At 46.0% G+C, this 14,246-nt stretch overlaps 1 protein-coding gene across 2 annotated transcripts in view; it reads right to left on the reverse strand.

Moving 5' to 3' along the window:
• Window positions 1–1,001: 1,001 nt before the first annotated feature.
• COQ8B (coenzyme Q8B) overlaps window positions 1,002–14,246 on the reverse strand; it is a 55,030-nt gene continuing 41,785 nt past the window's right edge. For both annotated transcript variants that reach the window (XM_040406177.1, XM_040406176.1), the window contains one exon: window positions 1,002–1,601. In XM_040406177.1, coding sequence (XP_040262111.1) covers window positions 1,296–1,601 — 306 coding nt within the window. In that variant the 3' untranslated portion in view covers window positions 1,002–1,295. The remainder of the gene's footprint in view (window positions 1,602–14,246) is intronic.

Below are 14,246 nucleotides of genomic sequence, written 5' to 3' on the forward strand. Positions count from 1 at the left end.
CTTACTGTGCTCCCCAATCTAACTCCGTTGCAGGCACTTCCGGGATACTAGCCCTATGTATGGGGGTTGCGCCTGCGCAGTCAGGCAGCCTTGGGCGCTGTGAGTTGTCTGTGCCTGAGGCTTCCTGACTGCGCAGGCACAACCCCCATACATTGTAGGTTGAAACTGGGATAGGATCCCGGAAGCGCACGTAACGGAATTAGCCAAGGGAGCGCAGTAAGGGACCATACATCATCGTAAGTCACCTCTTGTAAGTCTGGGCACTGTGGTTATGTGGAGATTAAAAAAAAAAAAAAAAAGATAATTTACGTACATTTTTAATAATATATTTTTGTTATTTTTATTTGTATCTCCCATCAATAAAAAAAAATTCTGAGGGATTAGTGGTCCTTTGAAGGCCCTGGGAGAAGCCTGCACGATGTCAAATAAGGGCGGGCTCGTCATCGGCAACAGCAAGGCGTGAGCGTGGGTGATGAGAGGTCTGCAATGCGCTCGTTTGGCATAAATCCCTTCCTGGGAGGTGCAGGCTGCACTCTATTTACTTCTTTAATCTGCATTGTATGGTCTGGCTAAAGAAATAGAAGCCCTGATCTGGTTTTCTGGAGACATATCAGTGCCTGGAACCTGGGTGACCTATTTCTACATTGTTCCTGGGTCTTCCTGTCAACAGGAGAGAAATTTCACAGGGAATCCTATCTTGTGCACAACGAGGCAGCTTCAAAGGACGCTGAATAGCGGATTAAGCGATTAATTAAATCGTCCCAATGACAAGTCAGTGAAAGTCAACCCACCATTTTGGGACGTGTAGGAGTTTTTGGAGAGAGGGGGCTACCGAAACAGACTGCATAAAGAACAAAAAGATAAAATAAAAAAAAAGAAGGCTGTGCGGCTCGAGCCTTCCGGGGCGCGGCGGAGAAACCGATCGGGGAAAGCGTTGGATTCCCAGACGAGAAGCTGTGAGCGCCTCCCTCAGCAGGTTGGACCTTTTTGGCGAGCTGAAGAGGATGGGACCTTTAATCTGTCCCATTTAACAGACAAATTCCACTACAGTACAATGATAGCTGAAAAAGAACACACTTGCCACAAGAAGCCTAACGTCTTGGAAGATCGTCATTTCTAGGCCGGCAGACTGGCGAGTAACAAAACCGTATCTGCTCGACCGGTCAAAGGCCCACAGGGTAGTAGGACTGTACTGCCAATTCTCTGGGTAATTAAAGGATTAAAAAAGAAAAAAAAAAAAAAAAACACACCACTATAACCGTGTCATTGGTTTCAAGTAAAAATGATGGAGTGGTTTAATCAGCGGTGGACTGGTGCCCCTCTCGCCCTCGTTCTGCCCAGTACTGGAGATATGTACTATCAAAGAGGTCTTTACAAGAGATGATTGCATTAAGCTTGGCACAGATGAGAAAAGAGCCTGCCATTTTCCGATGCAGGGAGTAGGTCTCTTCAGGTGGAGGTGTAAGTCTGTGTTTTAGCATGACCGGGATCAGGTCGTGGATCCTTTTGGTTGTGTTTTGGGTCCCAAAATTGAACGGCTCTTCAGAGGCAAAAGCCTCTCCTAGAATCATCACAGCATCTATGTGAGCCTCTTCAAAAACCTGAGCAAAAAACAAAAACACCCATTAATAAAAAAAAATAACTGCCTAGTGTAAAACATAGCAAAGCAGAACTCCCCAATAATATAATGTCATAGGCCAAGCCAACCACCAGTGGTCCCCATGTTTATACCCTACGATGCCAGGAAAGAACACTTACCAAAAAGAGCTAAAAGGTCTGGCATTGGATTTGCTGAACCAAAACCCATACAACAGTCCATAAAGCAGTGGTGGCAAAATCATAGATCGTGATTACCAGTGGATTTCCGAGTTGGGATGAGCAGATCTTGATGTTAGGTCCAGCAGGTTGTTCCACAGAAGTGGGACATCTGCCTCCATGTAGAGATGTTTCAGACACCTTTCCAAGAAAAGATAATGATAACCTATCCTCAGCTGCTTTAGGGGCTCAAGCGCACACGATTGTATGTATTTTGCGGTCTGCAAAAACAGATCCGCAAAAAAATACGGATGACATCCATATCCGATCAGCTGAATGTTAGTTTGGCTGACTGCTACTCCTCAAATTAATGCTCAGCTCGGCCAAGTGTGCATGTGTTCACAATGCGAAAAGCAAGAAATAAACTGTTGACAGACACTTCTGGCGGCAGCACATCTCCTGTGGGAACCAAAGATCGGGCATGCTAAAATCCAACTACCTGATCCTTTTTTACCCCGATATCTGTCACGTCAGAACACCCCCATACACATTAGACAGTCGTCTGGTAAAAGCCCCTCTGAATTTGGCAGGTTCAGCCTGCTTGTATCTAATATTTGACACCTTTAGGATGAAGCAGTATTACGTATGTTACAACCACGTCTGCCCTCACAGGAATCCAGGTCGGTGTGTAAGGTGGGGGGGTCCGCACTGGAACAATACTCTGGTCCCAGCCAGAAAAGTGAGGTATTCTGAAGCGCAGACATTGCCAAAAAGAAAAGATGGAAAATGCTGCTATAAAGGAAGCGATTAAGCTGTAAAAAAGCTGCATTGGTTTGGCTGAAGTGTTCTTAGCGGCTTCCTGCACCGTAGGCACGACCGTGGAGATGGTCTGCACGGCTTCACGCCATCTGGAAAACCAGATCTCCAAAAAATTTTTAAAAAAAATAAATATAGAAAAAACATCAGAGGCTGTAACCTATAAGAACTAGATGGGTAGATTGCACGTCAACTGGTAAAGCCTCATGCACACGACCGTTGTGTGTTTTGCGGTCCGCAAATTGCGGATCCGCAAAACACGGATGAAGATAAATCTTCTATCTTCATTCAGCAGGACCTGTGCTGACGTCACCGCGTGGTGAGCGCGATTACGTCATCAAAAAGGTCCTTTTGCAGGTCCTGAAAGAAGAAGAAAGAAGACTATGCCGGCTGCGCGAACAACAGGATGAGGGGAGTTAATTTTTTATTTATTTATTAACCCCTAAAGCCACATTTTAGTAAGCATTCTGTATTAGGAATGCTATTATTTTCCTTTATAACCATGTTATAAGGGAAAATAATAAAATCTACAGATACAGAACACCTAACCCAAACCCGAACTTCAGTTAAGAAGTCCAGGTTTGGGTCTGGGTACCACATTCAGTTTTTTTATCACGCGCGTGCAAAACACATTGCACCCGCACGATAAAAACTGAACACAATGCAAATCGCAGTCAAAACTGACTGAAATTGCGTGCGCACTTGCGCGGGTTTCCTGCAATGCACACGCGACGCATCCGGAGAAAATCTTGGCGTTTCCAACTTTGACCAAACCAGGTGTATTCTTTTCACTACAGAAAAAGTATAGAATAGCTTTACCGTGTATTCAGACTGATGCGTTTTAGGAAAAACTTATAAAAAGAAGAGGAGTTCTACAGGAAGAAGATCTCAAACAGCTCCAAATATCTCAGCGTCCTGAGAAAATACTACGGCCACTTGTGGTTTCTGTAAGGAGCAGGTCGTTACCAGTGATGTCTGGGGCTCAATATCTCCCCATATGAGCAGCCCGATTCTGTTAATTGTCACACGGGGCTGTCAAACTGGATCACAAAAGGGCCACTTCTCCTAAGTAGAGTAGTTATTCTATCTGGCACCTGGATTGTTTGGAGAAAGCCCTCCACAACGCTTCCCATAATCCTCTACTTCTAATAAAGCTTTAAATGGCACTTGTCAGGAGGATCAAGCCTATTAAAATCAGACATGCTGCTTGGGAGAGTTGATCCAGCTGACTAAAAGGATACCTGTTTTGTGAAAATCAGTTGTGGAACTCCGGAGGAAAAATAAATAAATCTTTAGGCAAATGAGAGCTTCAGTGCACTGAGGGTGGGGCCTAGCACCTTGATGCACCTAAACCTTCCAGCACTGTCCATGCCCCTTTATATACCGAAGCCCTCATCTGCATAAAGAAATAAAAGACTTTCGTTCTCAGGAACGCTGCAAAAGATTTTCACAAGACAGTCATCATTTTAATCAGCAGGATCAACCCTACCAGGTAAGCGTGTCTGTTTTGATCGGATTGATTCTACTGAGAGGTGCTCTTTAACTTTTGCACTCCCTGCCTTCCCAGAGCCATAACTTTTTTATTTGTCTGTTCACATAGCTATATGAAGGCTTGTTTTCTGCGGGACAAGTTGTACTTTCCAACGCCACCATTCAATATTGCATATGATGTAGTGGAAAGCGGGAAAAAGATTCCAAATGGAGTAATATTGGCAAAAAAAAAAAAAGCTATACCACCACAGTTTTTCAGTTTTTTTTTTATTTACGACGTTCAATGTACACTGCTCAAAAAAATTAAAGGGAACACTTAAACAACACAATGTAACTCCAAGTCAATCACACTTCTGTGAAATCAAACTGTCCACTTAGGAAGCAACACTGAGTGACAATCAATTTCACATGCTGTTGTGCAAATGGGATAGACAACAGGTGGAAATTATAGGCAATTAGCAAGACACCCCCAATAAAGGAGTGGTTCTGCAGGTGGTGACCACAGACCACTTCTCAGTTCCTATGCTTCCTGGCTGATGTTTTGGTCACTTTTGAATGCTGGCGGTGCTTTCACTCTAGTGGTAGCAGGTGACGGAGTCTACAACACACACAAGTGGCTCAGGTAGTGCAGCTTATCCAGGATGGCACATCAATGCGAGCTGTGGCAAGAAGGTTTGCTGTGTCTGTCAGCGTAGTGTCCAGAGCATGGAGGCGCTACCAGGAGACAGGCCAGTACATCAGGAGATGTGGAGGAGGCCGTAGGAGGGCAACAACCCAGCAGCAGGACCGCTACCTCCGCCTTTGTGCAAGGAGGAACAGGAGGAGCACTGCCAGAGCCCTGCAAAATGACCTCCAGCAGGCCACAAATGTGCATGTGTCTGCTCAAACGGTCAGAAACAGACTCCATGAGGGTGATATGAGGGCCCGAAGTCCACAGGTGGGGGTTGTGCTTACAGCCCAACACCGTGCAGGACGTTTGGCATTTGCCAGAGAACACCAAGACTGGCAAATTCGCCACTGGCGCCCTGTGCTCTTCACAGATGAAAGCAGGTTCACACTGAGCACATGTGACAGACGTGACAGAGTCTGGAGACGCCGTGGAGAGCGTTCTGCTGCCTGCAACATCCTCCAGCATGACTGGTTTGGCATTGGGTCAGTAATGGTGTGGGGTGGCATTTCTTTGGAGGGCCACACAGCCATCCATGTGCTCGCCAGAGGTAGCCTGACTGCCATTAGGTACCGAGATGACCGAGATGAGATCCTCAGACACCTTGTGAGACCATATGCTGGTGCGGTTGGCCCTGGGTTCCTCCTAATGCAAGACAATGCTAGACCTCATGTGGCTGGAGTGTGTCAGCAGTTCCTGCAAGACGAAGGCATTGATGCTATGGACTGGCCCGCCCGTTCCCCAGACCTGAATCCAATTGAGCACATCTGGGACATCATGTCTCGCTCTATCCACCAACGTCATGTTGCACCACAGCCTGTCCAGGAGTTGGCAGATGCTTTAGTCCAGGTCTGGGAGGAGATCCCTCAGGAGACCGTCCGCCATCTCATCAGGAGCATGCACAGGCGTTGTAGGGAGGTCATACAGGCACGTGGAGGCCACACACACTACTGAGCCTCATTTTGACTTGTTTTAAGGACATTACATCAAAGTTGGATCAACCTGTAGTGTGTTTTTCCACTTTAATTTTGAGTGTGACTCCAAATCCAGACCTCCATGGGTTGAAAAATGTGATTTCCATTCTTTTATTTTTGTGTGATTTTGTTGTCAGCACATTCAACTATGTAAAGAACAAAGTATTTCAGAAGAATATTGAATTAATTCAGATCTAGGATGTGTTATTTTTGTGTTCCCTTTATTTTTTTGAGCAGTGTACGATAAAACTGACCGGTTACTTTTATTCTACAGGCCAGTACGAATCCGGCGATGCCTTATATGTATAGTTTTTCTTGCGTTTTGATGTCACCTTTTGAACCCAATAACTTGTTTGTATTTATGTGTACAGAGCTGTCCAGGGGCTCATTTTTTTGCGAGGCAATCTGAACTTTTCATGGATACCATTCTGGGGTGTGTATGACTTTTTGATCACTTTTTATTAAATTTTTTGTAGAAAATGAAGTGACCAAAAACAGCGAATTGGCTATTTGGATGCTTTTTACCGTTTCGCTGTTTGCCGTATTGGGAATATATTTTTATACTATGGGTATTTTCGCACATCGCAACACCCATGATGTGTATTTTTTTGTTTTTTTTAGTCCTTTTATTTTTATTTTGTGAAAAGGGGGGGGATTTTAATTATGTTTTTTTTTTTTTTAAAGCATTTTTTTACACTTTTTTTTATAGTTCCTATAGGGAACTAAAACATGCAATCATTAGATTGCTATTCTCATAGACTCCAATGCACTAGCATTGGAGTCTATGAGGAAATTGCTTGTTTCCTATGGAGCCCTATTACAGGCAAGGGCTTCATAGGAAATACTCATTCACAAAGACAGGGGCTGCTGCACACAAGCTCCGGCTCCTTGATCGCCACACGAGGGAGCCGGAGCACCACCGGAAGTGCGCACTTCGGTTTTCAGTGCGCTAAGATGCGGTGGTCAGGGGTTAAATGTCCGTGATCGGCATTACTGCCGGTAGCGGACATGAGCAGCGGGTGTCTGCTATAAGAAGCAGGCAGCCACCCGCGGCTATGGCGGCTGGAGCGCTCAGGAGCGGGCGCCATCTTTAAAGACCCGGCCAGCGCCGTACTACGGTATTACAGTGCTGTGGTGAAGGGGTTAAAGAGATTTTTTTCAGACTCTACAGAGAGGCCAGACCCGCAGCAGTGGTCATACTTACTTGGTCCCAGACGCTGGGTTCTAGATCCATCTCTCCAAGGCCGGTTCTCCAGCTCCTAGGTGTACTTGCATCAACACCCTGTTGAGGCGACACACGTGGCTGCTGCAGCCAGAGGCTGGCCGCTTTGGTGACCTGCTCCCCTTGCATCACATGACAATTTGTCATGAAGCGAGGGCGGCAGGTTACCGCTGCAGCGACCACGTGCCTCGCATCAACACCCTGGGAGATGCAGCTAAGGCTACTTTCGTCACAGTCATGAAAAAAAACTGATCTGTCACTGAAAACAATGTAAGTCAATGTTGACGGAGCCTAAAAAAACGGATCCATCACCCATTGACTTTGAATGTATTTAGTGACGGATCAGTTATTTTCAGTTTTGAATTCACACAACCGTCTCCTAACGGAACGGATGCATCCTGATGTGCAAAATCAAAATGGATCCGTTTCATTCCGGTATTGAGATCCTCTGCCGGATCACAATACCGGAATTAACAACGCAAGTGTGAAAGTAGTTCAAGTTTGATCACTACCGCAGGCCCGGCCATGCTGAGGAGTCTGAAAAAAAAAGTTGCACAACCCCTTTAAGGTCCGAGCTGCAATCCCCTCCTTCGTTTTTTTGAAAAGGAGTAGGGGACGGCAGCTGATAAAACGTACTCCCTATAATACATAAGCAGGAATAAATCTGGAGGCTCGGCAGGGATGTGATATCTGAAGACTGAGCTTTCCGAGGCTGAATAGACGGAACAGATTGGACGGGAATGATACGCTGATGATCTGCACCATTTGTCAGGATGACGACGCTCGGCTCTGTATCTGCTGTGCTATAATCTGCAATGTACCAGGTCATCACTTTAAAGAGATGTTCCAGCCGCTTCTGCCCATCAAATCCCCAAAACTCACAATGGTCCTCGAGAACGAGACTGGATCTAATGAAAAGATAACACAGCAATGTCCTGTACGTTGTCTGAACGCTCTCCTGTGTGGACGGCGTGTACCGAGCCGCACGGACATCAACCGCTGGGACTGAATGTACAACCGCCATACACAGTGTCACAGGCCCTGGACAATACTTCTGGCCATTCAGCACGGGAGCCTAGCTGTCCCTCAGCTGCTACCTTACCTTAAAGGGGTTGGACACGTTCTGATGTTTGTAAGAGGACTATATGGCACTTACTAATATAGGCTTTGATATTCTGCGCCATTCTCTATATTTCATAAGGTATGCCGCCCCCCGCCCCCGAAGAGTGGTCACAATACAACAATTTTGAGTTCGATTTTGATACCAAGAAAAGTATTGCAATATTCGATATCAATTAGATACCATGCAAAAAAATTAAATTTTATATATATATATATATATATATATATATATACCAAGGAAAAAAGGCGGCACTGGTACAAAATCAGTTGAGGTTAGGGTGCACGTCCCAAGGGGAATAGTAGTAGTGTACTAGAAGTGTAGAGCCGAAACGTTGCACCACCTGGGTGAATAAAGGTTCACTTTCTTTCTTTTACCTCTTGGAGTGCCGCCCGTTTTTCTGGACCTATATATATATATATATATATATATATATATAAAAAAATACCCACCCATTAACCATATGTTGCTGGCATGTTTACCAAAGTATCCATTGTCTATTATGTGAGGAGGTCCTTAATGGGGTCACTTACTAATAATGCGAGGCACATAGCAGTCTAAACTGAAAATACCACATTAATATTAACCCCATCAAGCACCTCGCCACATAATGGACAACATGGGGTTAATGCGTAAGGTACATGATGGCGTTACTTACTATTAACGTGAGGCACATCATTAAGTCGGACCTCCATGAGCCTCATAGTAATAGTAAATAACCCCATCATGTGTCTCGCATTAACCCCATGTTGCCCATTATGTGAGGAGGCACAGGAATGAATTACTTACTATGAAAAGGGGTTGCTCCCATGAAAAATATTCTACGGTGTTCGAACCAGCACCTGGATCTGAATACCCGGGTAATTTGCATGTCATTAAAAATTTAGTGTAGCCATTTATCAAAATGCGCCTGTATAGCGCCACCTGCTGTTTGTCGTTCTTCTTATTTCTTTGTCCTGCTCACCGAGGTGGTCGCACATGCTCAGTTTCATCCTTCAGCTGCCTCCTGAGCCAGGAAGAGAGCTGCAGCAGACAGGCCATGCCCCATGAGTTACAGTACAAAGGACACACCTTCTGAGCTCCCAACTTGATATAAGTCAAGCAGAGCAATTGGAGCAGTGAATGTGGAGATCTCTGGATCCATGTGAGGTCCAGGGCTGGTTCTGGCTTTGTATGAAAGGGATTATCATGTCCTATATGATGTCTAGACTCCATGAAGCACATACCCGTCACCTGCTTGTACATAAAAAACTGAGAAATTCTCCTGCAGGAAGACCTCCTGGATAGTGTTGGGCGAACTTCTGTTTTAAGTTCGGCTTCCGGTTAGCGGAGAATCCCGATATGGATTCCGAATTCCGTTGTGGTCCGTGGTAGCGGAATCAATAATGCCCAATTATTGATTCCGCTACCACGGACCACAACAGAATTCGGAATCCATATCGGGATTCTCCGCTAACCGGAAGCCGAACTTTAGACGCCGAACTTAAAACAGAAGTTCGCTCAACACTACTCCTGGATGCTCGTAGGTCCTTTATCCCACCAGCATCCAGCACCGCGAGGAGTATGGACGCCTCCTGTTATGTTTTGTGCTGTCCACACCGAGGTCCATAAAATGGCTGCTGATGGAGGGTTGTGTGACTAGGCCAATCACCCAGTCTCCTCCATTCATATACACTGCACCTGCCATCGGTACTGTTGGGAGTCTAGTGAAGGTTAGAGGCTCAATCACATGACCACAGCTGTTTCTACGGATACTGACCGTATGCTGTATCGCCTTTTGCAGAGCAGAATGTCCTGCCCTCTATAGAACGGTCCTATCCTGGTCCATAAAACAGCCAAAAATAGGACATGTAAATATAATTTTTTTTTTGCAGGACCGCGGAACGGCCGTCGGAATATCAGATCACCAGCATGCCATTGTGCAGCTGGAGTTTACGGTCCTAAACCTGCCCATAGCAAACTCAATGGTCCCTACAAGAGAAAGTAAATGAAATCCAAACCCACTGAGAAAAGAGTCCAGGACTGTTCTCCAGCAGCATCAGGCACATGCACACTGTGCTGATGAGGCAGCGGGTGGAATACCACGCTCTACTGTGCATGTGCTCAATGGGCAGTACATGAGCACTGAAGAGAGATAGAGCACCTTCAGCTACAGCCGCACACAGCGCATGCGCCTAATGCCGCTGGAGAAGAGTCCAGGACTTTTCTCCCTCCCCCAATGGCTTTGCTATAGGCCGATTTGGGACCCTAAAACCCAACTGCATCACTGGCTGCAGAAGTAACCCGATCCCCTTTCTTCATGTGACCATTTATCACGATGTGAGGGGAGCCGGTCACCACCACGGTCAGCAATTGGCTTCTGGTACATTACAGGTCTCGCCAAGTGGTGAACAACCCCTTTTACGTTTGCTTCACATTACCTTTTCCAATTAACCCTTTCAGGACAAAGACAATTTTGATGCCAACATTTTTGTTTTTTTCTCCCCATCAAAAGGGCATGTTTTTTTTTGCAGGACGATTTTTTATTTCATTCTGCAGGACAGTACGGTTCCTGCGATACCAAATTTATATAGCTGAACTAGTTTAAAGGGGTTATCAAACCCCCCATAATGCGCCCCAAATACACATACGGGTTAAACTTACAGTGCTCCCCGACACCTACGTCGCTCCTGATGCCCGCATGGACGCCACTGGGGGGGAGGCAGCAGCCAATAGCAGGACGCGACGGTGACCAGCCTCCCTATTATCCGCGTGACAGGGAGATGCAGCGGCGGCCATCAGGAGTGACGAGTGTGCCGGGGTAAGTATAACCAGTATGAGTGACCCGGGCATTTTGGGGGGTATTATAGGGGTTGGATAAACCCTTTAACTACTTTGAAAAAATTACCTTTCCATCGAAGGAGCTGTACAAGGGAATGTTCTACAGGGTGAGCTGCAGTTTCTATTGGTGCCATTCTGGGCTGTAGTGTGCATGACTTTTTAACAATTTTTAATTCCACAAGGGTGAGGGAGGTGATGGTATAGTAGGAATTCTAACACGGCAGGACCGAGGGGGATTCAGTAGGCACAAGACAACTGCTGGGCATGCCACAACTGTGCTAGTGGGGGAAGGGGTCGATCGTGAGACAGTGGAAGAACCTCCTCTTTTATTCCTCCTGGAAACCATGAATAAAATGTCACCTGGGTGTGACAATTCCCCTTGTCTATGTGACCTGTGCCTAAATATTTTTACCCTGTCCAATGAGTACTGACAGTGAGACTGTGTAGTGACATGCCCTATTAAAGGGGTTGTGTCATCTGAGACATCAGTGGCATATTACCAGAATATGTCACCAATGTCCGATGGGTGCAGGTCCGACCCGTCTCTAAATTGGGGTCCCCAAAGTGAATAAGAACGCACCACACATGCACAGCGTGCGTCCCATTCCCTTCTAACACAGAGCTCCGACGTCCTGTAGAAGTGAATGGAGGGCACACTGCGCATGCACAGCCCCCGCTCTATCACTCCTATGGGAACGCAGGGCCAGCTCTTAGCTATTTTCGCAACTCCCATAAAAGTGAATGGAGGGTGGCCAAGCTTCCATGGTGCTCTCGTTCACTTTGGGGGGCCCCGTTCTAGAAACAGGTGTGCACCTATATGACATTGGTGGCATATATCTTAGCCGTATGCCACCAATGTCTCAGATGAAACAATCCCTTTAATAGAAATAGTAACTCCTAGTTGTCCGTACGTTTCCAGTAGGAATAAAAGACTAACAGAGTTCTAAAAAAAAAACTAAAATGCTCAAAATAGATATTTCGTGAACAAGAACAGACATGTCAGAAGAGATGACAGGCAGGTATAGTTAACATAGTCCCTAGACGAACAATACCCATTAGATAGATTTGTCTCTTTACACAGTGTCATCTGTAAGTACTTCTCAAATCAATGTCATTTCACCAAGATATGCCCATCTCGTCTCATCTCATTTATATTCCAGTAAGTGAAGCTTTCAGCGTCTCAGATAATTAACAGCAAGAAGCACAATAGGTATAAAAGATGTAATGAGAACAGTCAGACACCTAGACAATGAGCGGTTCTGTCTGCCTGGTCATTACTGCGAAAAGCCATCATTGTGCATCACTGTCTATTCCCGGAACCAGGAGGGTTCGACAGCGCGAGTCCAGCTCTGCTACAATAGGAAAACTACAGGCAGCATAGTGTTAACCAATGCCCAATACACCCCAGAGGGTCGATACAGGATGAGCTGCATAGTCTGGCATCTTCCCGGGTAACCAGTGCCAGCAGACAGGTTCCTATGGGTAAATCCCTTCCCCTGGGGAGATCTTGGAGTCGTTGTGATGTTTGACTAAAGTGGCATGAAAACAATTTGTTCTGCTCCGTTCAGAAATCATTATTACAGCGGAAAGACATAAAAGGAGACACCGTCTGAGGCAAGACGTATGGGGGTCATAGAGAACGCAGCATAATACAGGAAATATCACCAAAATATCACCTGCGGAGTATTCTCAACCGGCATCTACCCTACCCATGATGTTCTGGAGCACGCTGCTGACCAACCCCGCCTTATCTGCCAGCATGTAAAGCCATGGGAGGGCGCACAAATTGCCCAAATCGCCTGCCAGCCTCCACTATGGGGAACCGGTTGTCACTGCAATCAATCAATGCGATGTCCAAGTAACTCACAGACAATTTGGGTTAGGCTACATTCACACGACCGTATTTTTGGCTCTGCATCCGTTCCGCAATTTTGCGAAACGGGTGCGGACCCATTCATTTTTAAAAAAAAGATAGATCATGCCCTATACTCGTCCGCATTTCTATCATAGGGCCGGCTACATTCACACGGCTGGTATCAGTGTTTTGCAGATCCGCAATTTGCGGACCGCAAAACACATACGGCCGTGTGAATGTAGCCTTATCCAGAGGACAAGAAGCTTCTTAGTCGATTTCTGGTCTGGATGTCAGACGATGGGAAGGTGGACTACGTCCTCTACTAATTCTGAATTCGCTAATAGTGTATTTAAAAATGTTTTTTGCAAACCAGAAAATGCATTTCTCACGTATCCACAGAATAGGTGCTAAGCATCTAATGGGTGGCGGTACGATAGCCAAGACCGTTACTAATAATGGTGTCGCCCACTGATTGAAGCATTGGTCACGCATGCATACTATCGCTCCATTCAAGGTGTATGAGACTGACTTAAAGGGGTTGTCTCATCTCAGACAATGGGGGCATATCGCTAGTATATGCCCCCATTGCCTTATAGGTGGGGGTCCCACTGCTGCATTTTCTATGGGGCCGCTGAAAATAGCTGGCTTGGCTATTTCCGGCGGGCCCATAAAAGTGAATGGGAGCGGTGGCCGGTCATGCACGGTGTTCTCCCATTCACTTCTATGGGTAAAGTGCTTGGTGGTGGCCGGACTGGAGTCCTCCAGCCACCACATTGCGGGGCTCCGTTCCTAATATAGGTGCAGGTCCCAGCGGTGGGACCAGCACCTATAAGGCAATGGGGACATATCCTAGTGATATGCCCCCATTGTCTGAGATGAGACGACCCTTTTAAGACAGCCAAAATCCGTCTATTCCTGTCAATTCTACATACTATGAATCAAGAAGGTAGTGCGCATGTGTAACCTCCACTCCATTCACACAAAATGGCCCCACTTCATCCACAGCGTAGATTTAAAATCTGTGCCATATGTCAATTAATGCTGCAGTTTTTTTTTCTTCTTTGTTTTATTTGCAGCGTATGGATGAGGTTTCTTAAAATCTCATCCACTTTGCTAGTACCTAAAGTGCTCTCCGGCAAATTCACAACGCTTCAGTCCTGTGTGGACGTACTCCGAAAATCGGAAATAAAACAAAAGTTAAGGGACCGAGCTGCTCTCCTGAAATCCACAGAGTGGATAAGTCGGATGCCAGATCCTTCCTCCAATTCCCCTTACTTCACTGAAAAAGGAGGGACGAAACCTAGGTCAGGCGGATTCTTGGAAACCGCACTTTTAGATTTGATATGCCTCGTTTTAATTGACTCTTCTGAGTAGAATAAATTCATCTTTTAGACTGAAAGTACCTAAGGCTAGAGTACCTAAGGCTAGAGTGCTTCATTATTTTGCTCCCCGGTTGATCAGACGTGGAAAAACTGTGGAGCGGCACCGCCATGAGACACTGTAGCAGTGTTTGGCGGCATAAGGAA

This window comes from Bufo bufo, chromosome 8 (assembly GCF_905171765.1).
Source record: "Bufo bufo chromosome 8, aBufBuf1.1, whole genome shotgun sequence".
Taxonomy (NCBI): Eukaryota; Metazoa; Chordata; class Amphibia; order Anura; family Bufonidae; genus Bufo; species Bufo bufo.